The 26,810-nt window shown below is 29.6% G+C and overlaps 1 protein-coding gene and 1 non-coding gene across 2 annotated transcripts; one reads left to right on the top strand and one right to left on the bottom strand.

The window, feature by feature from the left end:
• Positions 1-6,635: 6,635 nt before the first annotated feature.
• Positions 6,636-8,233, top strand: LOC7462519 (pentatricopeptide repeat-containing protein At4g21065). Its single transcript, XM_024586799.1, has 2 exons — positions 6,636-8,101; positions 8,191-8,233. The coding sequence occupies exons 1-2, from the start codon at positions 6,636-6,638 to the stop codon at positions 8,231-8,233; spliced, it is 1,509 nt and encodes a 502-aa protein (XP_024442567.1).
• Positions 8,234-16,809: 8,576 nt separating this feature from the next.
• TRNAN-GUU (transfer RNA asparagine (anticodon GUU)) lies at positions 16,810-16,883 on the bottom strand. The gene has a single exon. It is a non-coding gene; the product is annotated as a tRNA-Asn (tRNA).
• Positions 16,884-26,810: the final 9,927 nt, after the last annotated feature.

Below are 26,810 nucleotides of genomic sequence, written 5' to 3'. Positions count from 1 at the left end.
AAATTAAAGGATGTGATGATAAAAAAACTATATAAAAAAAGCGTCAATTAAAAAAAAATCATGAGCATGTCATTAAATTTGATTCGATGGTTCGAACTTGAAAAATTACCAAACAACCCCTCATTCTAACTTATCATAATAAAAAAAAAACATAATGAAAAAAAACCCTAACATTGAGTCTATGTTAAAAAATTAAAAAGATAGAAAAATCAATGCATGCAAGTTTAATTATTTTTATTTTCAAGAGTAATTATATCATTTTATTATATTTAAAAGTTAAGAGAAAACCATCATGGTAAATTTGAAATTAATGAAAGAACCAAGTATGAAAAGATTGTTCTACCTCTAAGACCACCAGGTTCTTTGAATTTTTTTTATATATATATAAAGGTAATTTTATTGTTTTAATTTACAGTAAACTGAGTCTTTGTGTACATTGAAACACTAATTCCTTTTAATTTAATATACCGAACAATAACAAAGTATTATATATTTAACTTCTATGTTTTTTATGTTTATTTTTTCTATCATCCGGTTCTTCCCGCGCGTTTACGTAACGCCTCCAGAATTTTTTTTTTCATAGATGTGGAATAATTCTGTTTCCAAGATTCTCAGATTCTCTCTCTCTCTCTCTCTAGACTAAATTGGAGGAGAATCAAAAGACAAAATATATATGTCAAGAGGAAAGACAAGACATTTTTAATTAGGTCCCATTTACAGAAAAAGCCATCCAAAAAAGTAGTTGCAATTTCCTTCGAGGTAGGAAAGCTATTGACGTGCAAATCCCGAGAGCAGTTGGACGTGGAATTTTACCTCTCCATGCAAAACCTAAATAAAAGCTTGTTAGAAAATAATTGAAAGGTTCAATTTCTTTTTCTTTAAATATATGGAATGTGACTGGAAACTAGTGAAGTGATAATCTAACCTACGCAACTAGCTAGCTGGAACACATGAATAAGATACCAGATTGGGTGTTTGAAAGTGTAGTTAAAGGTTTTTTTAAAAGTATTTTTCGCTCTCGTTTTTGAATATTTTTCAAAAAGATTAAAGAGAACTAGCTATAAGATCTTGTTTATTTTTGCTTTTCAAAAATACTTTTGAAGAAATTTGAAAATTTTTTATTTTTTATTTTTTATTTTTTCGCTTCAAATTAATATTTTTTTTATATTTTTAGATTATTTTGATACGCTAATATAAAAAATAATCTTTTAAAAATAAAAAAATATTATTTTAATATATATAAAATTAAAAAATACTTTAAAAAATAAAAACAACCACCCAACCTCGGGCATAAAGTTGATGCAATTGCTGCTTTGGACATGATATCCCATTCTTCTAGTAAAGTGATGAGATAGAATAGAACCCACTTTGCCAGGATGATATGGGAAGGAGGAATAACGACAGTGTTGATTATGGCTTTTAATGCCAAGTCTACGTGTATGGGACATTTGTTTGGAGGAGAATGCCTGATTAAGAGTTTCACCTAAAATAGGTAGTTTACCTTTTTCCGATTAACACTATTTCCTGGTTTACTTGCTTGTTAACGTCATACATTATTTCAAGTTATTCCTTAAATTCATTTTTTAAAAAATAAAATAAAATAAAAAATGGTATTTTAACAGAAGCTGAGAAAATTTAAACTGTAATTTTGGAGAATAATTGTACGAACCTTATTTTACCCAAGACTAAAAAGATAATACAGATTTAATGTCAAATTAAATGATTATTGGCATAAAAATTAAGCCTAAGGATATAATTAGATTTTTAATAGGTTAATTTGATTTTATCATGGGTAAAATTCAATTTTAATTATATTTAAGGATTAATTTAAGTCCAATTGAAGGATTTAATTAAATATAAAAATTTAATTATATTTTAAATGGATCAAATTAATTTAATTAAGAGTTTAATTGGTAAAATATTAAGTTTAAAAATCAATTTAAGCTTAATTAAGTTCTCTCTCTCTCGACTAAATTGAAGGAGAATCAAAAGACAAAATATATATGTTAAAGAGGAAAGACAAGCCATAGCTAACCCACGCAACTAGGTAGCTGGAACATAGGAATAAGATTTGAAGATTGGATATTTGGAATTATAGTTATAGTTATTTTTTAAAATAATTTTTATTTAGAGATATATTAAAGTAATTTTTTTATTTTTTAAAATTTATTTTTAATATCTACACATTAAAAATAATAAAAAATATTAAATTTTAGCAAATCTCTGATTAGATCGCCCTCCATGTAAGTCATTAACCTCAACTACAGAGGCGGAGCAAGAAAAAAAAAGAAAGGAGACCAAATTAAAAAATAATATTTTAAAAAATTAAAATTTTAAATATTTTACAAAGGAAGAGGTTGTGAAAAATTTTCTTGCAGGGGCCCAGGTCCCTGCCAGCCTCCCCTGCCTCCGCCACTGCTCAACTATATCCATGAAAGTATGAAACAAGTAGTAGATTTTATTTTGTTTTTGACTAAAACTCGAAACCTAGATTTTTCTACGGGAAAAGAAACTCTATTGATAGTTGAGCTACTTGTTCATACGCAAAGTAGTGGAAATTAAAGTAGCGATATGCTTTTTTTTTCAAAAAAAAAAAAAGAAGGAAAAAAGATGTGCTCCGCTGGTGGATGATAATCTTTTTGGCGAATGGCGTGTATTCGAGGATTTTGCCTCTTTACAAAGTCCCTTTCCAGCATCTGCTACCGACAACTTGACCGACTTCCATAACGTTTCCGGTGGGGCATCGAATAACGTCGTCCGGCCATCTTGTCTTTTTATTTGATCCCTTAAACGGATTGCGATAGGCCCTATCAATTTATTATTTACTGCTTCTTAAATAGCATTCCTACATAGTGCGTCTACTAGACGTACCTCCACGCTACGTGGGTGGCCTGAATTATTATTATTACCTTTTATTTTATAAAAAATAGTGCTCATGGGCCACAAGTAATTTTAAAAAATAAAATATAGAAAAATATGGTTGGGAAATAAATTTAAAAAATTGACCTTAGTCAATCTAAGTTAGCACAACAAATATGTAACCTGGACAACAAGGAGGAGCTAACTCGGGTTAACCTGTCAAACTCACGATTCAAGTCATGAAATTGGAATTGAAAGGTGAAATTGAAAACAAATAAAAATTCTATAGAAACACAAACAAAAAAAAAATTAAAAATCAAAATAATAAGCACTAAATTTGAAAAAACAACAATATATTACAAATTAGGATTGGAGGATGAAATTAAAAATAAAAAAAAAATTTACAAAAGGGTCAAGAACAAAAAAATAGAAATCAAAAGAATAAGGACCAAATTGAAAAAAAAATATCACAAATTGGGTTTGAATGATGAAATTGAAAACAAATAAAAAATTTAGAAAAGGATCAAGAACAAAAAAATAGAAATCAAAAGATTAAGGACCAAATTGAAAAAAATATCACAAATTGGGTTTGAATGATGAAATTGAAAATAAATAAAAATTTTATAAAAGAGTCAAGAATAAAAAATAGGAATCAAAATAATAAAGACCAAATTAAAATAGAAATCAAAAGAATAAGGACCAAATTGAAAAATAATAATATATAACAAATTAGGTTTGAAAAATAAAATTGAAAACAAATAAGATTTTTTTAAAAATGATCAATAAGAAAAACTAGAAATAAAAAGAATAAAGACCGAAGTTGAAATATCAATAACTAAGAGAACAAATCTGAAATTTTGAATACCTAGGGAAAATTTTGAGGGGACGAGAGAGAAAATAAGGACAAGAAAAAAGCACCGTCAACAACAAACCTTGATACCTTCACCGCCATGTGCCGCCCCAATATGATGAGAATGCCGTTAAGATTCCAAAAACACGGTAGAAGAAAGTTTTTGGTCTTCGAGAGTCACCGAACACGCCGCCAAAATGGTGTGAGTATCTCTCACATATTGGCATATACGTAGCACATGCCAACAACTTTTCTATTAAAATGTTATTTTATATTAATTAAAAGTAATTTTCTCTCAATGAAGTTCATAATAACAAGAAAAATCATAATAAAAAGATTAAAAAGCCCCTGAACATAAGATTTTAAAATTTTTACTTTAAGGGTAATTGAGTCATATTACTCTATATAAAAAGCGCAATGACTAAAAAGTCCCTAGATGTAAGTTCTAAGAATTTTTCTTCTAACGATAAATGGATCATTCCATTGTGTTTAAAAATTAGAAAGACAATTCTACCCCTAGTTAATCTGGTAATGACAAAATTCCACTGTGTTTAAAAATCATAATAAAATTAGTCTTTCCAAATTACATTGGTTTAATTTTACAAAATATGCATACTAAAAAATCTATTTCTCTGTTTGATGCTGGGAATAACTTGAAAATTATCTATAATAGGCGTTATTAGCTTTTGACTCACTTTTTTTTGCTCTTGCGAAACTGAAAATTATTGGCTTATTAGTACAAAACACAAATTTGATCTCACCTTCTCTTGCATAAAAATTTAGTTGTTTCCTTAATTTTTCCATACAATGATTATCATTCACACTTTCTTTCTTTACTCATTGGGTATTATCTCCACTCTCAACCGGTTTAGTTATTGATTAGAATTAGTCAAATTTGATGGTTTTCTTTCACCATTATCCTCGCATGAATTTTCTCTCTCCCTAACCTCACATTCTCTTTTCAACTTTAATTGATCATCATACACTTGTTTTAGAAATAGAGGTATAAGAGTGATGGTTTTATCATCTTCTACAATAGTGTATCTATTTCTAAATCCATTATGAATAGCCCTCCTGTCAAACTACCATGGGCGCCACAAAAGTAAATGACTAGCATGCATTGGAACCACATCACACATAACCTCATCAGAATATCTACCAATAGCAAAAGAAATCAGCACTTGTTTACTGGCTTTCACCTCACCACATTCATTCAACCACTGCAATCTATAAGGCTTAAGATGCTTCACAATATTCAAATTTAATTTTCTAACAAGAGTAGTACTAGCTAAATTATCACAACTACCTCCATCAATTATCATATTACATACATTGTTTTAGATGTAACATCTAGTGTGGAAGATGTTCTCCTTTTACTGATCTACATCATCCTCTTTAACTTGTGCATTCAGAACCCGTCTTATAACCAAGGCCTCCCCCCTCAACTGGATATGTAATCTCCACATCACCATAATCCTTTAAAAGTAGCATCTCATCAACATCAAATTTGTTACTTTCAGATTCAATTTCACCATGCTTCATAATCATTGTTCTTTTATTTAGACACTGAGAAGAAAAGAGTTCACACCCCAAACACCCGAAACATTTTATATCATGATTACGCATAGGTTGTGAATCGATTATACCTTCCCCATCAGTAGACGTCTCCTTCTTGGCCTTATGTGGTTCGGCCTTAGCATGCAAAAGAACCTTGACTAGGTAGCCCTCTCTCTCTCTCTTCAGATTCGACCTCTAAGCTGATGAAGAAGATGCCAAACTGATATGTGGTCTTACGCTACACCTTCTATCAATTTGTGTTTTCATCTTTGTTAATATATGTAACATGTCCTCCAAATTATTATCTAACACCACCATCACTTGGTTATCAATATAACCACCACTTTATTACTATTTTCACCATTATTATCATTACTCCTACACTATTATTACCACCACAACAATTACCACCGCTACTATCATTATTATTATTATCACAACAATCATAGCTACTACCACTACTTTTTTGCCAAAGTAATTACAATTACAACCATTATTTTATCACTATTTTAACAACTATCATCATTCTACCATTACCATAGGAAATAACTTATATATATAAAAAAAAGTTTTCTGCAAAACTATACAACACAGGCCAACAAGGAATCCTATGCCGATGCCGATCCTGATGTCTGAGCATCAAAGAAAATACAGAAAAAACTCATCTCAAAATTCATTGGGCCCATCCATCCCACAAGATGACCAAAAGGCTAAAAACTCTATTAAAAAAAGAGAGAAAGGAGACAGAGCAAGGAAGCCAAAATTTCCCCACGGTACTCAAATAAGGATAGAAATATTGGTGTTCCAACTTCCACGTCAAACATCAATATTTTTATTTTTTATCATAAAAAATTCATTTAAAAAAACAAGTTTTTCTCTTTTTTTTAATATATATTTCTGATATATTCATTAAGGTCGCTCTCAGAAGATGAATGGTCACTCTCAAGAATCGAATCACGAGAGGGAAAGTTTATCAACTTAAATTTCGACTAATGATTTGCATCTGAATTAGAATGCATAGTAATTCCCGAAAATTTACCATACTAATATTATTATAGCACAAGCATGTTTAATTTTGAAGTTCTTGCAGTATCCGAAGTATTTGGCTGGACAAACAAGTCTTTCTTTTTATACAGAACTCGGTCTCCAAAGCTAGCTCTGTTATGGTTTAACAGCTAGTGGTACTTTCGGGTTGGTGAGTGAGACTCGAGTTCATCTTTTGGATCAGTTAAAGGCAAGCCCTCCATGCTACCTGCAATTCGTAACTAACCTTATAAGAAATTTATTTGCATTTGAAGAATTGGAAGCTAACTTTTGGTTCATCAGAATATTCATTATTCATGTCTTCTTAAATTTCAACTGTTTTACCATGATCATTAACTACCTTTGCCGCTTAAAATCGAACTTGAAGGCCCTGCAATTGGGTTCCTTTCGTTCACGTATTTCAACCATAAATACTGTTTCCATATCAAAGGAAGAAACTGTCATATCCTTTTTGAAGAACTGCTCTTGTATGAAAGATTTGAAGCAAATTCATGCCCGTGTAATCCAACTTGGCTTTGAGCAGAACCGTTTTGTTGTAGGCAAGGTCATTGTGTTTTGTGCTGCTGCAGAGCATGGAGATATGAACTATGCTGTTTCAGTTTTTGAAAAGATTGGTGACCCGGATGCTTTTATTTTTAATACGATGATTAGGGGTTTTGGCAAGGCTAATGACCCTCGAAAAGCTTTTGATTACTATAAAAGGATGCAAGAGAGAGGTTTAGTGTCAGACAGCTTCACTTTCTCATTCTTGCTTAAGGTTTGTGGCCAGTTAGGGTTGGTTTTGTTGGGGAGACTAATGCATTGCAGTACATTGAAACGTGGGCTTAATTCACATGTCTTTGTTAGGAACACTCTTGTTCATATGTATGGCACGTTTAAGGATATAGAAGCATCCCGCCAACTGTTTGAAGAAATTCCCAACCCAGAATTAGTGGCATGGAATATTATAATTGATTGCCATGTCTCTTGTGGTAAGTTCAATGAAGCACTTGAAATGTTCTCAAGGATGTTGAAATTCGGCATAGAGCCTGACGAGGCCACATTCGTTGTGATCCTCTCCGCATGTTCTGCATTGGGTGCGTTAGATTTTGGGAGATGGGTTCATTCTTGTATTAGCAATATTGGTCATGGGTGTATTACAGAGGTTAATAATTCACTCCTTGATATGTATGCGAAGTGTGGAGCACTTCAAGAAGCGTTTGAGATATTCAATGGGATGAACAAGAAGAATACAGTAACATGGAATACGATGATTTTGGGACTAGCAAGTCATGGCTATGCAAATGAGGCATTGGCTCTCTTTTCCAATATGCTAGAACAAAAGCTCTGGGCACCAGATGATATTACTTTCTTGGTGGTTTTGTCTGCTTGCAGCCATGGAGGGATGGTTGATAAAGGATGGAGATTTTTTGATATTATGAAGAAAGAGTACCATATCCAACCAACAATAAAGCACTATGGGTGCATGGTGGATATTTTGGGTCGAGCTGGTTTCGTTGAGGAGGCTTATCGATTAATAAGTAATATGCCAATGCAGTGCAATGCCATTGTGTGGAGAACATTGTTGGCTGCTTGTAGGTTGCACGGAAATGTTGAACTTGGGAAGCAGGTTAGGAAACAGCTTTTGGAATTGGAACCAGATCACAGCAGTGACTATGTTCTTCTTGCAAACACGTATGCAAGTGCAGGACGGTGGAATGAAGCTATGAGAGTGAGAAAAACAATGCACAAGAGGGGAGTTCAGAAACCTGAACCTGGTAATAGCGTTGTGGGCAGGCATCCCAGTTTGAGGTCAGATGAGCCTCTCTTAAGTTTCTTGTGAAGCATCACTTACTGTTATGCAGCTTAAGTCTGTTCAACCGGGTATTTGATTCTGTCAGATACTATTCAGCTAATTGCACTGTTGATGCTCTTGCTAAATAGTTCGTATAAGTGAAAACAGTGTAGCCTTGCTTTAGCTCCTGAGTTTTGCTGGGAGGATGTGGACGTCTGGTGGTAAAGTTTTGCTTTCTATGAACCTGGTGTTGTCTTCTCAACCACCCATTGTGTAAGAAAATCTCTGTTAGACATCTTTGCTTTGCTGATAACCTCATGGTGTTCTGAAGGTTCAATTGAAGCTCTGTTAATTCCACCATGCAACAATTTTATTCTCTCTCAGTCCCCAAATCTACTGGTTTGTAATGGGAAGGTTACCAGACAAGTATTTCGAAGATCCTCTTCTCTATAAATTGAGTCATGATGATTCTAAAGCCCTCATTGATTAGATCACCAACAGATTGCAGTAGTAGGCATTTAAATTATTATCTTTTGCCAGAAGATTACAGTTTGTTACCTGCCATTTTCATTATTCAAAACTACTGGCCCGTTAAGTTCATTCTTCCTGCTTTGGTTATCATATCTATTGAGCAAAAGTTCAACGTGTTTTTTTGGAATTGAAGAGATGACACTGCTAAGGGGGCAAAAGTTGTATAGGACAGTATTTTTGGTGTCAGAAAAATGAAGAGGGGAACATTCCATGCTTCATGAGGAATTTGGAACATAATCTTGTTGGCAGGTTCTCGTTGGGTGGCTTGGTGTTATGCACATCTCTTAACAGGTAGAAACTTTTGGTGCTTATCAGCTCCTTGGAGAAGCTTGTTAAACTCAGAGTCTGATTTGGGATCAAACAGTGGACTCAGTGGTAATGGAGAGAATGTTTACCCTGTAAGAGTAAGCTACCAGCTGCGATTCAAGGTGAGAATTGGAGCTGGCCAGCAGCTGGATCTAATAAACTGAAAGCAATGCAGAATGCTTTATGTAGTTTAATTCATCCTGAACCTTTGATGATGGATTGTGTTTCCTGGAATCTTGGCTCCGATGGACAATTTTCTGCAAGAAGTGCTTGGCAGTTTGTTTGAATAAAGAAGAGCAGGCTGGTATAAACTGTTGCGGGGTTCTTTACATATTTTCTGGAAACAGTTTTATCAGTCGGTTTTTGAGCAGAATAACTTCTAACAGCAAACAAATTGGAATGGGGAGAGATAATACACTATAAATTATTACATTACATTACACCATAAACTAAAATAAGAAGGGGTTTTGCTGTTTCTTTCACTGTTCATGCAGATCCAAGTGCACTGCTGACTGCTAAAGTCTGCCTTGTTTGTCCCTTTTTTTTCCCGGTTCTTTATCAATTATTCGGTTACCGAGTTTTTCCTTTTCAATTTCAACCTTCTTCCTTATGATCAAGTGATTTCAATCCTGATTTGGGATCAAAATAGTGGACTCGGTGGCAATGGACAGAATGTTTACCCTAAGCTACCAGCTGTGATTCAAGGTGAGAATTGGAGCTGGCCAGCACTGGATCTAATAAATTGGAAGCCATGCAGAATGCATTATGTGGTTTAATTCATCCTTAACCTTTGATGATGGAATCTTTGTTTCGATGGACAATTTTCTGCAAGAGGTGCTTGGCAGTTTGTTTCAATCCTGATTATTTCTTTTTATATTGCGTGTGCGGTGTCAAGAAATGCCCTAGATTGATGCTCGGTTTTGGTTTTACTTAGATCTATAATTTTTAAAAATAAAGCAATATGGATTAAATCTAAAATAGGAAAAAATTGCCCTTCTCTTTTTTTTTTATTGTTGATGAGGTGTGGAAAAGTACACCTTGGTCCTTGAATTGTTTAACTTTTTTCCATTTTTGTCCTTATATTTGAGGGTTTAACTTTTCAATTTTAAACTCCATTTGTTTCATGTTGAATCCTTGGAATTTCAGAGGAGAGGGGATGTTGCCGGAAGATAGGGAGAAGAGAGAAAGTGGTCGGTTGACCACTTTTTATTGGAAAAAAAAGATTTAATTTTGGTATTAATAGGTTTTTCTAGCGAGAATAATATTATTGAGGTATTTTTGAGTTTTCATAACACCAAAAAATATAGATTAAGGTCAAGGGAGAATTTTTCTAAGTTTAATTTTGTGTTTTTGAATTGATTTACTAGTATTTTAGGGTTAAAATTGGTTTCTTAAGCTTCTTATAGTATTTATTAGGTGTTCTTAGGTGAAAAATTATTGAAAAATAATTTTTTTTAACTCAAAATACCTCAACCCAACTTTTCAGCCACTTCTCTAGTGGTTGAAAACAAAACGAGCAAATGACGTGTCGTCTTATCAATTTTATAATTGTTTAGTAAAATATCGTTTATCCTTGAACATAAAATAAATAAATAAAAGAAGTAAGGGGTGTGAGTCTGGCCTTGCAAGTCTGTGCATGCCAGGCCTTTCTTTATTAGGCCAGGGGTGCGGGTCTAATCTTTTAGGCCAATTCGCCAAGCTTTTTTTTATTATTATTATTTTATTTTTATTGAAATACCCTATAAATAAAATACGTAGCATGATATTTAAATTATTGTTTAATTTTGGCATAGTTCTTAAATAATATTATGGGTATGAGAATGTTAACAATTTCTTTTTCAATTATTATTATCTAATATGCACAAAAAAAAAATTCATGAATATTTAAAGAAGATAAAATTTATGTTTCTTATTTTATTTTTTTGATAGATTTCTGACTTGGTTTTATCACATTAATTAATACTTTTGCCTTCAAACATGATATTTCCAGCCTGCTTTGCTTAGAAGAGGTTAGTCCTCCTGTATCTATTTTGTTAGGAAAGAATAAGGCAGTAAAGTTGAGTATCAGTTCAATTGAGATCGAATGGTACGTCCAATTAAGGCTTATTTAGGTCATAGGTTTTAGGTTTTAAGTAATACATGGAACTTAGAGTTTAAATTTGGCTTTCATGATTTCTCCATGTAAAGCTTTTGTTGCCTGTAAGCTTTTATTGTTCTAAGCTGATTTTTTAATGGATGAATGAAATCTTTCATGTATAGAAAGGAAAAAAAAACAAAGAAACTTTACTTTTTATATAGAGATGTCTATCTCTCTGAGTCCAAAAAGAAAAGGTCCCCCACTTTAACCAGCTTTGTTCTAGACATAATACCGACAAAATTCTAGGGAAAATCAAAGTATAAAAAGAAAGAAAAAACTTTGAAATACAAGGTGAGAAAGAGTGTGTAAAAACCATTGAAGAACACTTTTTGTTCAACCCATTATTTTTATAGTGAATTTTAAAATCTATAAGGTAGAAAAATTAATTTTATCAATTATCAAAATTAATTCTCTCATTATCAACATTTAATTACCCACCGTAAAACAAGAATTAAATCTGGATATGGTAGCTATAAATCAGTATTTTTTTAGCAGAAAAAACTTTTAAGATTTACAACAAAAGCTTCTGGAAGAGAATGTTAACATTCACAAGTTGGACTGAACAAAATATGGGCCGGAAGAAATAGTTATTCATGGACCAGACCCAGAATTTTAGTTAAAAAAAAATAATTTTTTGTGGTCCAAAATATTTTTTTTACAATAGACCAAAATCAAGGCTCGACTCGAAGGTGTGCGTGTGTGTGGGTTTAATCTCGAAGCCCACTTTGCTAAGGACCTCTTCCTCTAAAAGCTTGGATGCCCTTTGAATCTAATTTTGACTTTTCAACTACCTACTTTATAAACACTAAGAAAGTTTTATTTCTTTTCTATGTGAGATAAAGTCTTTTTAAAGGGTTTTGGGTTTCACATGACTTAATTTGCTATGCCACACACCATAAGACTCAAACAAATAAAAAGAAGAGACACTCTTGTTATTGTTCTCATCATTGGTTACAATGATCATGATATTCATTTTAAAAAGCTCATCACATAGATACATCTTTTCTACAAACATATCACTTTTAGAGAATATATATTTATCACTCTTAAGAACCATCTTAATACTATTTTTACTCAACAATGAGCCAAACACTAAGTTCTTCCTAATATCAACAATATAATGTGCATTGCTGAGGGTGAAAAGCTTTTCAAAGATCATCTTCAGTATGACCTTTCCAACAACTAGTACCTTAGAGGTTGATGGGTTTCTCATATATAGGTTTTCTTCATCCATTTCTTTGTAAGAGGAAAACATCATCTTCTCAACACATACATGTCTTGTAGCACCAGTTTCAACCCACCACTGCTCAAGATTTTTAATTAGATTGACTTTGAAAACAACACAAGACATACTCATTTTTAAAACTTCACTAGTAAGGTGATCAATTTCAGTGACATTAGGTTGAGCAATTCTTTTCTTAGGGTTTCCTTGATGGCCTTTATTTTTGAAATATTTGGTCAAATACTCAATCTTGTTGCGGATAAAGCATTTGTCATTAAACTTCTTGGTAATTCATTTCCCTTTCACAACAAACTTTTTTTTTTATTATTAAACTTTACTGTTTGTTTCATAACATTTTCTTTTAGGGCTCCAAAAAAGTTAGCTATTCTTTCAAACAACTTATTGTTTTCTTATATCCTCAACCTCAAAATAAGATCTTCAATTATTATTTTATTGCATTTATGCTTATAATAATTCTTGAAGTCTTTCCAAAATTATAGTACTTTTTCAATGATTACATCCACTTCAAAGGAGTCTATTATAGACATACCTTCAGTATGTATATCATGTAATACTAGCTAAAACTCTTAAACTTAGCTTGTTACGGTCCTTGAATGAACCATCTTGAAATCTAGAAATTTATCGATTATTAATTTCTTTATACTAACATCTTCAACTTTGTAGTTTTTTTTATCTTTTTTTTCTAAAGCTTCCTATAGAGCTTTTGAATTCTTGGTTAAACTATATACATAATATAGTGTATTTTTCAACCAATTCAAGAAGTAGCTCTTGCACACGAAATCAATATGATTCCATACCTTCACAACTGCCACAATAGTAGGGTCAGATTTATTTATTTTTAATGATTTTGGTGCTTTCTCATTCAAGAACTTTGCAAAGTTCAAGATGGTTAAATAGAACAATATCTTTTGTTGTCATATCCTAAAGTTTAATTAATTGAACTTTTCAGGTTTTTCACCGTACACCATAAAAGGTGATGATGAAATCCTCACTATTAAAGTAATACTTGTTGAAGCAACATTGATTGGCACAACCAAATCTTGAATAGAAAGAGTAGATGGCATGATATAATATGTTTTAAAAAATATCCAATAATATTTATAAATAAATACTTCATCTAAAAAATAAGCTAGTAATAAAATAAAAACTTGTAAAAAGCAACTTAATAAATAAAAATATTTAAGTTGTGTAAGATAAAATCAATAGTCATTTCCTTTCTTGGTTTACTTTGTTAAGCTCTATTTTTTTTCATTGTGATTTGTTCAATTATCACCATTTAACTTATGAACTATATACTGTATACAAAACTAATATAGTATGAATAATACTTTTACTAATTAAGTTCTCAGAAAAGATTGGATGGATTGCAAACGGCATCGCTTAAAATCCAATTTTCTTAGACAGAATTTCATAAACCGTATCTATTCATAGCATTAACTTTCTATACATATGAAGAATAACGTGTATGTGAATAGTAACATATACATGAATAGTGTTATATACATAAACAAAACCGACCAGATAACTTTGATGCAAATCTTAGAGAGTATAAGCAAGATAAGCTAAAAGCATGATTGTACCAGTAAGATATCATAAATTGTCATAAACCAATCAATAATTCACCTAATAAAAAATATAAATCAATAAAATATATAGCAATCTTCTAAAATGAAACAAAAAGGATAAAATCATAACAAATCAAAAGATTATAGATTAAAGCATAAATAATTAATATTAAATCTACATGTGAGAATATAGTAACTTAAAAGGAAGTTACATTATAACTTAAATTTTTAAGATACTAAAAACCTCTTTCATAATTAATTATTATTGTTATTGTTATTATTATTAATTATTTGTTCTTGAGACTTTATTGCTCATCACTTATGCAACTAAGATGTCTGCAATATATCTCCCAATATCTCAACAACATCATCTTGATTTAAATGCACTTTTAAACAAGGTCTTTAAACTAAAGAGTATGTAATTAAAACATCTCTAAAAAAGATGAATCTAAACTCAATATTTGGGAGGAAAAAATAAAAAAAGAAGAAGACAATAAAATATGAGTGTATAAAAATCTAAAAAACATTGTAGGATACTTTTCCTTCAAACCATCTCCTAATTTTTATAGTGAAATTTGAAAGCTAAAAAGTTAAATAATTAATGCTGGTAATAATCAGAACTAATTCTCTCATTATCAACCTTTGATTAGCCCTCGTAAAAAAATAATTATCATAGTCATTAAGAAATACTAAAAGCAACCACATGAAGCATAGTTAACAAGTTCCATAATCTTGTATTAATAGATCAAAAGAATCAATTCATGTTTTTTTAGAAGAAAAAAAAAACCCTCCATCTAAAGCTACAAAAGAAACCAACATTTATATCTTTTGCTTGCTTTACGAACCCAAAATGGAAAAAGAAAAGAGGGGAAAATATTTTAGGTCAGCATCATTTTCATCAAGAATCAAAATCAATCCCCACTTTCGGGTGCCATTTGATTCTTTCTATCCACATGAACTATTTCCCAGCTAAATTGTTAGTTAAATACTGTGATGATGAGAGATTGAGTGACATAAGTGCAAGATGCGTACCAAGTGATTACTTTGATGGTCCTTTGCAACCTTTTCTATGTTAGTTGAGCTTCCTATTCATGTTTGCTAAGGGCCGACCTAAGTTAGGTCAATTTGATGATTGATTTAATTGTATATTATAATGTTTTTACAGGAAAACTCTCCATCTTTATAAAGTATTCTTGTTCAACACGATGAATAGATACAAGTAAGGACGGAGTCAGGATATCAGGTTTAGAGAACTAAATTAAAAAAAGAAAAGAAAAACCTTACAGGAGAACTAAAAGTTCAAATTTATAATTATTTAAGGGTATTCGGAAGTGTGATAGCGGTTGCGGTTCAAAGTGTTTTTCGTTCAAAATGTATCAAAATAATATTTTTATAATTTTTAAAAAATTATTTTTGATATCATCACATCAAAATGATTTTAAAACATAAAAAATTAAATTTTAAATTAAAAAAAATTAAATTAAAAAAAAAACGATTTTAACCATGTTCTTAAGCAACCAGGAATATGATATCCTCTGCCCCTAAATAGATAAGGTTTTTTAAAAAAACCATATGAATGATGGTTAGGTCACCTAATAACACACCTTGATGTGTTTCTTGACATAAACCAGAAGTCTTGCCTTTTGACTATAAAATTGTATTTGGTATTCAATTGATCATCACTATAAATTTGAGGACTACTAAACTATGATAATATATTTTTAAAAATTGAAATTCTCTGAAAGAAAGATTTGAATCTGTAATTTTTTTTATTTATTTTTTTTGGTAAAAGACAAAACTCGGTACTACTATTTCATATGTATATTAATTAATACCTTTTAGTGTGATGAATTTGCATCTCAATAAATTAAATTAACTCAAATGATCAACTAGTAGTAGAGATTGTTTTGCTAAATATTTTTTATTTAAAAATATATTAAAATAATATATTTTTTTAAAAAAATTGTTTTTAACATCAACACATTAAAACAATTAAAAAATATCTAAAAACATTAATTTGAAGTTAAGAAAAAAAATTCAAAAACATGATTAAACCAATGTTAAAGAGTGCTGAATATGTAAAAAATATGTAAGTTTCTACTTCTACCTAATGAAAAAAGGACAGCAATTGAACCGTTCTAACTTGTCTATCATATTTGGTGAGACTAAAGTCAAAAGTCTTAAATATGAATTGGACTACCCAAATGAATTGGAGAAATATTCAAGCTAATGAGATTATTCTAATTGTCCCTTGAGACAATCCTTCTTTTACGAGATGTCTTTTAACTAATTTTCATGCATAAATATTAAAAAAATCCTTTTTTTCCAATTGAATCTCCAAAGTTAAACGTACCATCTATATCCAAATTAATGTATTTATTTGTGAAGAATTAATACAGTGTTTGTTATTAGAAAAATTTATTAATTTCTTAAAGGATTTACTTGGTAATTAAAAAAATTAAAATTTTTTTTAATGTATCAAAAAGATAGTAAAAGATTTGTAATTAAATCTGCTCAAGGAACTGTTATATGATAAAGCAGTTGATACTTACTTGATTGCTAGTAATTTTAACTTGATTGTTGTTGAGTATAACTTAATTGCGAGTATTAATTTCTCCAAAAATATGTGCTTTTAAAATCATTTCCATGCAATCAAGAAGAATACTTTTATCATCGAATAAAATAATATATTAAAATTCTATATTTTAATTTTTTCTAGGAAACTTCATATATGTTTCAAAATCGATAAATAAAATAGTATACTTAACATGGAGATAGCTTAATTACTCGAAAATTGGCATTTTTTAAACAAATTAACATGATTGATTAATATAGATGAAGTGAGAGTATGAACAAACTCATAACAAAAACTTTAATAAAAGTGGAGCCGTACAAGTATTTGGCTCATCAAAATACATATTTAAGGGGGGAAAAACAAGCAAGCGCTAGAAGGAGGGCTTGAACCTCCGACCTTGTGGTTAACAGCCACACGCTCTAGCCAACTGAGCTATTCCAGCTGTGATCACTTTAGCATGATTAAATTATATAAACTATATGAATGTCGAATAATACCTCTAAAATAGTATAAATATTTAAAAAATTTCAAAAATTAAACCATAATATCAAATAATACCTCTAAAATTGTAATCATCTACTTAAACCACAATATTAAATATTATTTTAATAGATTTTCAAATAAAAAAATATTATAAAAAAAATAGATACTACGATACAATAAATAAACAGAATCCAATAAATAGAATTGTCAACATAAGATGCCACAGTTGGAGAATATTTGTAGGTTTGGGAAGTTAGAATTCCTCCCAAAATCAGACATTAATTTGTTTTTACTTTTATCATAATGGACGGTGGTGATTGCTTTTAGAAATAGCACGCCACGCCACGTGGCTAGATATTTCAGCTTCACGCTAATGACTGCCGTCTCCTTAATTAACAAACTCTCAGGTCTAAAACCGCCTTAAGACCCTATAACGTCAACGCCACGTCAAGCGTCTCGTCATTCTAGTTAAGACTACAAAAAAGGTTCCTTAAGTTGTTCGAAATAACGTGATTGCCACCATGCTTCAGCGCCCCAATAAATTGACGCCACCTCGAATTCTGTTACTTTTGTGGCTGCTTTTGAACGTTGATGCGAATCTGAATTCTATAGTAGTTTTTTTTATGACCTTATTTCGAGTCCTTGAATAATTATTCTTCTTTAATAATTATTCGTCGTGAAATCTACCAAATGACTCATAATTTAGTCATATTATGTGGATTAGTCATCCATTTTGAATTCAATTCTTAGAAAATATTTCCTTTTTTATCGATGCTTGTTCATTTTTAATCGAAGCTAAAATCCTGTTTAATTTTGTGTTTCAAAAGCGTTTTTGAAAAAATTTGAAAATTTTTATTTTTTGATTTATTTCAATTTAATATTTTTTTTGTGTTTTCAAATTATTTTGATAGTCTGATATTTAAAATATTTTTTTAAAATTAAAAAAAATATTATTTTAATACATTTCTAAGTAAAATAACTTTGAAAAGCAACTGTAACCACATTTCAAACAGACATAAGTTGATTTTAAATTTTATTCAAAATATTTTTTTCAAATAATTAAGATATTTTACATCAGCTTTTGAATGTTGATGAATTTGATTTTTTTTATTACCTTGGAAGAAATTTCACTTTTAATCTAAGATTGTAAATTTTAATTTTGAATTTCATTCAAAATATTATTTTCAAATAATTAATATGTTTCTAGATAGCTTTTGCTTTTTAAAAAATAAGTTTATATTTTTACGAAGAGAATATTACTAAACCATAGGATTAGACAAGGAATTGCTTGCTTTGGAAGAGAGGGGAACTTAGAAAAGTTATTGAATGATTTTTTTCTACCAATAAATACTATTAAACATGGTTATAATAAACAAATCATTCTTAACAAGGGTAAAGATGTAATTCCATCTATTGTTCCAGAAGCTGGATTACCATTACTATTTGGTTGACAACGACGTGTCGGGTATGTCATAGTTATCTGAAAACAGAGAAGAAGTGGACATAGTCAAAGGGCAGAATTTTCTTATCAATTTTGATGCTAACGTATTCCCATGCATTAATGTTCATTCCTTAATATTTAATTAGCCACTAAGATTAAAAGAATGTTTGGATCCGTGGTTAATTTTTATTTAAAAATATATTGAAAAATATATATTTTTTATTTTTTAAAATTTATTTTTGACATCAACACATTAAAATAATTTAAAACATATAATAAAAAATTAATTCAAACAAAATAAACCTAATTCACAAGCATCTTTCAAGGAAGATTTCTATTTTATGCATAAAATTAACTTTCATTGGCCCTTGGAATGAGTGAGACGACTATGGTTATTTTGTAATTTAAAATTAACATCTAAAAGGTAAATCAAACGGTTCATAACCTCACATCGATATATATATATATATATATATATATATATATATATATATATATATATATATATATAGCAATTATTTAATTACAAACCAAAAAAACAAAAGCACTAGCAGGGAGGGAGGGATATCACACTCCACAGCCTCCACTTGCTCAAAACTATGCCCAATGAATAAATAATACCAAGAAAATTATAAAAGTTTTAATTTTTTTCTCAACTGGGTCCAAATAAATCGTCTAAAAATAATAAAAAAATAAAGATTGATCTTTCCCACCAAACTTCTCCATGCCATAGCCCTCCATTCTTCCCTTACGTCTAAAATCCATTTCCTTTTCCGCTCTCCCTTTACTTTTTACACATATATATACGTAACACTGGTTGCCTTCATTCCATTCAAAAACAGAGAACGATAAAGAGAGAGGTTAGACGATTTTGTCTTCGATTTTTACAGGGCAAAACATGGAGCATAGAAGAGGAGACAGCGACAACAAGGAAGATGGGATTGAGGAGGAGCAGATGGGATTTCCAGTTCATAATCAAGTTAAGAAGATAAAGCAAGAATCTTGCTACAAAATCTTGGATTGGCCACCAGGGGGGCTGCCTGAGATGAAACCTGTTCTTAAGGAGATCGCCACCAGATCATCACATCAACTCTCTCGTTCGCCTCTGGGATTAGCTGGCAGACCCATCTCTGTTGGTGATTCATAGAAAGGAATTCTTGGAGTAATATTGATGATCATGGTGGTTTAGGCCTTCTTTTAGTAGTGACGAGTAGGAATTCAACAGGGTTTTGCTTTAGTTTTTCGCTTCTACCATGGTATCTCCCCTGTTTTTCTTTTTCTTTTTCTGTAAATATTTCATGGTAGTTTTTTTATAATTAATTCTCAGTTTTGATGAATTCAGAGACATTTCTTGGTTTCTTGCTTCATTTCGTTCATCATAAAGCTAATCAGAACATATTTAAAATTATATATCTTTTTGATAAATAAGGAAGGAATGAAGAAATTAAGATTTATATCTTCATTAGAACATATTCATGGAAGGAATGGAGATTTTATTTTATTTTATTTTTATAAATAAGGAGCTTATTACGCTTATCTCCGATTACAATCAGTGTCTTAATTTGGATGTTTAACGTAAAATTATAATTAAAATAGTATTATTTTTCAAACCGATTACCTTAACAAGCCCATCATCTTCGTGGGTGTGAATAGTCCTATTGTAATTACGCATCAAAATGCATGATTTCAAAAAAATAAGACCTAGTTTTATAATAGAAAATTAATCCAGGAATTTAACAACCGCGCTTGAATGAATTTACTGTTAATATCCAAAAAAAGTGAGATTTGAATAATATTTTTATATTACCCTCAAATATATTTACTTAAAAAAAACATGATGGTAAAATTTGAAATCATGATCGTTTAGTCATTAAAACTCTAATATTATATATAAAAAATCTTCACCTAGAAATCTAAGTCATTAAGTAAGTTCCAACAATAATTTTATGGTAATCTCTGACAATTTTTGCAATTTTATCCAATGAAACTTGTATCAGAGTGGTTGAAGAAAAGAAAACCCTAAGTCTTTCGAAACCCAAAAAAAAAATCAGAACTTTCAGCAGATGCTCAAGTCTGTGATCTTGACGGGGTTATTATTCTATAGCATATTGAGAATATACTCTCTTTTTTTTGTTTTTAATTTCACGTTAATCACGACTGATTCTCAAAATATCTCAATGCATAATAGTCCACAAAACATTTGCTCAATGCATAAAAGTCCACAACACATTTCCTTAACCATAACCAGTTAGATTAAAAATTCAGTTTTACACTTTCGTTAATTTTAAAATTCATAAAATTAATTAAAATATGCATTTTTAAGATTCGTAAAATTAATTAAAATATACATGAGTAGATCCGGATATCCCATTAATTTTTTTTAAAAAAAAACTTAATCTTTGAAGCATGAAATGCACTGACAAAATAAAAGCCATGTCAAGTAGCAGGATGCCCTTTCTCTTATTAGCCGGCATTCAAATATTCATACACAAGCATAAAATCTAAAGGTTTGTTTGGAGTATGAATAAGTTAGACTATGCTTTAGGCTCTTACTGGATTGGGCTAGCAATTTCTAGGTCCTAAGTTTGGTGCTGTAATGGTTTTTTATGCGACACGCAAACTATCTAAATCTTCCAAGTCATACTAAAATGTGTCGGTTTCTTATTAATTTCAATTTTATAAATAAAAGAAGAAAAATTGATTAAAACACTATTAAAAAATAAAATATTTATTTAGGCCTCCTGTTTTTTTTTTTTAGTTTAACGTAAGTGTCCGGGCCAGCTTGCGTGCACTTCAACTAATCCCACGGGCCCTGAAGTTAACGACCATGTAAGCCTCCAGTGGCCATCATATGAGCAACCACAGGGCTCGAACCTGAGACCACAGAGGGAGCAAACCTCTTGATCCCAAGCTCTTACCACTGAGCCACCACCTAGATGATTCTCCTGTTTTTTTTTAGTTTATCCTCAATGAGACCCGATAAGATAACTACTTATAAAACTCAATTATATAGAAAAACAACTACTAATCTTTTTTTATTTAAGAAAATAACACGATTGCTGCCTACTTTTTGAATTAAGTACATATTTAATTATATAATAAACCTTTTTATATATATATATATATAGGCTGCAGTTATGCCTTTTTATGGTCTGGGCTTTTAGTTCTTCACTTATTTTATTGGTTTTCCTTGACCCGTAACATAAACTCCATAGCTACTCAGATACCTTTCACACGAGTAGTTATTGAGCCATGGATGTACAAACAATATATATATATATATATATAGGAGAGACCCTAGACAAACAAAGCCAAAAGAAAAACCGAAGAGTAAAATTTCTCCCACAATTTATTTATTTATTTATTTATTTTTTGCCTTGTTCCAGGTCATTTGCAACAGTTCTACAAGGTCAATTTCGGATCTAATTTTTTTTTTATTTTACTTTGCATAATCTTTTTGGCATGTTATTGATTTTGTGTGGATTTGAATGATTTATACGTGTGGGAAAATAACATTTGAATCTCACGTTGCGTTTAAGTATGGATTTTCTTATTTTGAATGTCGAGATCTTTAATATTCTTTTTATTAAAAAAGGATGGTGGGAAATATTTTATTTGTATATACGTGGGTAATTTAGGATTTTTCTTTTTACTAAAGCCATTATGTTTATTTTTTTAGATTTTTTTTTATGTGAACTGGAATGTTATCCATCATGACAAGAAAATTTAGGATAAGTTAACTTGATCACAAAAATCTTATTGAGTGTGAGTAATGACATTCATATTTATTTTAAACATAACTTAAGAAAAGGGTTCAAGGCCCAATTTATAATTTATCTTCCTTTTAGATCCAACTCTCGTGTTTTAAAAATGAAGATTGAATCTTATAGTCAATCCCAATCTCAAATTATATTCATAGAATAATAGTCTTGACTAAATATATATTTACTAGTTTAGGTCAATTTAAGTAAAAACACATTAGTAATTTTATCATTAGATACAAACACAATATAGCTTAACATAACATAGTTAATATACTATAGGGTTATGTGCCTTCCTCTTAGCATAATCAACTTTTTATTTAAAAATTTTCAAAAACTGGTTAGAGTTTCTAGTTATTATAAATTAGATAACAACTCCTTATCTATTTTTATATCCATATTTTTAAATTTTATTGCAATATCTAGTGTGATAAATATAAAATTAGTTAATATTATAGATCTTCAATACTAATATATAAGTTTTACAGCACCTCTAATTATAGGAGGGGTAAAAACAAAAACATGATTGAAGAAATTATTAAAAAAAAATTAAAAAAAGATGATCCCGTGTTTTCATTAATTTTCTATTTATTATCCATATAAAATCCTAAATAACATATTATGATCTTCTTAAATCACTTTTAATCTATATAGTATGTGTTAGCACTTTAATTATTTTTATAGAAACTAAAAAAGTGCTTTAAAAAAACCCAAAAATAATGATATTAAAATCAAAAAATAATGAAACTACATCAAAGTTTATCAAAATATTAAATTGGATCTTTATTTTTATATAAGTTTTATTATTATTTTCATATATTACTTTTTATTCATTTGGAAAAAATTATCCATAAGATTTGTATTATTCATCTTGAAAAATTCTGCTAATTTATAAAAACAATTATTAGATTAAGGGTTCATAAGATTTTATTTAGGGTCCTCCTAACTTTTCGTATAGAAGTATAAATAAAATATTATAATAAACAAAGAAACACTTTTTATCTTTTTTATATTTTTTATTTTTGTTAGAAAGACACGGAATGTTTTTATACAATATATGATATAAGAAATACATTTCAATTTCTACCTATATAGGTAAATGAATTGGTGAAAATATTTTTAATGATTATTATTTTCAAAAGATTTAATTATAAACAGTATGCATGCAATAGACACAAATATCTCCACTTATTACTAACTATTTTATGTTTATAGTTTTTATTTCAATGCAATCAAAATTTGTTAGTTTATTTTAACAATCAATAAACTAATTTAACTTATATTCATATGATACGAAGAGAATTCAATAAGTTCTATTTCAATCTTCTCTTCTTCTTCTTTTTCCTCTCTTTTTTAAAACTTATTTTTTTGTATTAATCTTTCTCATGTATCCAATCTCTTTTATTCACACTAGTCAATAACAATTACAATGATATCATTAACCTCCTTTACTCTAGGATGACTAATCAATATTAATAGCGTCCAACCGATATCATTAATCTTCACTACATGATGACTAATCAAGATTTTTATTGATACCTATCACTCTAGTATCATTAGTCTCTATATTTCTGGACGACTAATCAATACCGATATTGATCCAATCGATAACATTAACCTTCACCACATGACAGACTAATCAAGACTCCTTCGATACCAATCAAACCTAATATCATTAGTCTTTATCGCCTGAACGATTAATCAAGTACTTTACATTTACACTTCTTTCTTATTTAATGCCGATATCAGACCAACTAATATCATTAGCCTCCATAACATGGATGACTAATCAAGACCATAATAATTCCTTTATTAATTCCAATCTTTACATAATAGGCCATGAACAAAAGAAAAACATTAAACGTAACTTAAATATAATATTTTTGAAATCTATTTAATACAGGTGTTATACACCTACTTGTCGTGCGTGACGATCTTACACCTCTTTCAATTTGAGGCCTAGCTGTTGTGGTATTCCATGTCATTATAAGGCTAATTTCATTAATATCATTTCCGTTAAGTTAGAAATGGTATCTAGATTTCAAGGTAACAATCTTCATTATTTCAACATCATACATTTCACATACATGAAATAAATACCTTTTTCCCAATTTATTCTACCACTTCTAACCACTTAACACATCACACAATGCATTTATAATAAATGGAAACTTTTGGTCATAACAAAACAAATTCACCATAAAAGTTCTATCCCATTCAAGTTCATCATACTACCTATAATTGGTAATTTTTCCCTTACATTATGGATTACTATAACCTTATAACCTATTACTTTCCTCTCTCTTTTTTCATCAAGCCAAACACCTCCTATCAAAGGAAACATGTGTTCCTATATGATTTTTCTTTAAATTTCCATTTCAATTTATCTTTGAACATGGAAATAAACATTTATTCTAAATTTCTTAAAAGAAATATCTATGTCTCTCTCTCCCATCACCTTCTTTAACTAAAACTTACTCTAAATAGAAGCATGAGTTTTCTTCCATTTCTATGAAAATTTAGTTGATAACCATTCTTTAATTATCTCTTATAACACCATTAAACACAAATTTTATAGCAATCAAATCAACAAAGATCATTCTCCCTAATATTACCGAGCTGAAATTCTCATACTAAGAAAAGACATGTTATGTTTCCTTGTTATTTTTTCACAATTCACACATGACTCATTAGTTTTTTTTTCATGTCTAAGAACATGATTCCAAACCAAACTTATCACTACAACAACCCACCTTATTTTTCTCAACATTCCATAATATACATTCACATTACCAACCTCAAAATCAAGCCAACTATCTATATCTTCTAAGTTATACTAACAAGTGTCGGTTTCTTATTGATTTCAATTTTATAAATTAAAAAAAATTGATTAAAACACTATTAAAAAAAATTAAAAAATTAATTTTTTTGTCTAAAATAAAGTAATAAATTCCAACATAAATTAAAAAGTTCAAAAAATAATTTCTAGCTATAAATAAATAAAGATTTATAATAAACCTTTTTTTTGGACAGGCTGCAGTTATGCCTTTTTATGGTCTGGGCTTTTAGTTCTTCACTTATTTTAGTGGTTTTCCTTGACCCATGCCCACCTACACGGGGACACAGCATAAACTCCATAGCTACTCAGAATTATCATATTTTAAACTAATTATTATATTTTTTTTACCTCACATTTAAAAGAAGAAAAAATAAAATATAAATTGGGGAGCAAAACGACAACCCAATGAAGAAATGGGGAACAACATAAAAAAAATACAGGAGTTTAAGTTGATTTCCAAAACAAATTGTGAATTTAAAAATAAAAGAGGAGAGCTGGAGGTTAGAAGAAAATACAACAAAAGATAAAGATAAGAAGAGAGTTTTGAGATAAAAAGGTAAGCAAAGCAAAGCCTAAGTTGTGAATACACTACCGGACTCTTTAGAATTGTGATTGCAATTGTTTTTTAAAGTGATTTTTATACTGAAATGCATTAAAATAATATATTTTTTTATTTTTTTTTAAATTATTTTTAAAATCAACGCATCAAAACATATAAAAAAATTAATTTTCAAACATGCTCTAAATATACAAAAGAAAAAAGAAACATTTGTTTTACGCGAGGATAATTAGAGATAATACACGGTCCAAAAAAATAATATAGGAGAGAGTGAGAGACCCTAGATAAATAGAGCCAGAAGAAAAACCAAGAGTAAAATTCCTCCCACATTTTGTTTTTGTTTTTGTTTTAATTTATTTTTCCTTGTTCTAGGTCATTTCCAACAGTTCTGCGAGGTCAATTTCGGATCTAAATTTTTTATTTTACTTTGTATAATCTTTCGGGCATGTTCTTATTGATTTTGTGTGGATTTGATTGATTTATATGCGTGGGAAATTATTTGAATCTCATGTTTAAGTGTGGATTTTCTTATTTTGAATGCTAAGATTTTTAATTTTTTTTATTAAAAAATGATGATGGGAAATATTTTATGTGTACATATGTGGGTAATTATTTTTTTTATGTTAATGATTTTTATCAAGGAGTTGGCTATTGAACTATGATCACTTAAACGTGTTACATTTTGATTTTATTTTATTTTTTATATAAGAAGAGATTATTTTGTGATTTAAGTTCAGCTCGAGGGTGAAACAATCACTCAACGGGTTCTGCCCTTTGCAAGTTAAAAAAAATTATTTTTTTTTCAAAATTATATGTATATATTATGTCTTTTAAAATATAAAATCAATATGTGAGTTGAAAGGTTTCTTTTTTATTCCCTTTACATGCAATAAATCATTATTCTACCGATATAGTTGCTGTCGTATTAATAATATTTTTTTATATATAACAAAATTAAATTATATTTTTATTTGTAAACACTTTTTTTTACTACTGTTACTGTGTTTTCCTCTCAGCCCAACGCACGTGTTTAAAAATCAAGGATCGAGTCTTATAGTCACGTCTAGGTCTCAAATTACTTTTATAGGATTGATAATATTTATCAAATATATATATATATATATATATATATATATATATATATATATATATATATATATATATATATCAATTTAAGCAAAATTAAGCATAATAGAATCAAAGTCGCAAATGGAGACAATTGCTTCAGCAATGGTACAGACCTCCATTTAACCAAAAAAAAAAAAAATTTCATCTCAATCAAATAA

The sequence above is a fragment of the Populus trichocarpa genome, chromosome 15 (assembly GCF_000002775.5).
Source record: "Populus trichocarpa isolate Nisqually-1 chromosome 15, P.trichocarpa_v4.1, whole genome shotgun sequence".
Lineage (NCBI taxonomy): Eukaryota > Viridiplantae > Streptophyta > Magnoliopsida > Malpighiales > Salicaceae > Populus > Populus trichocarpa.
This window is presented reverse-complemented; position numbering and strand designations above follow the sequence as displayed.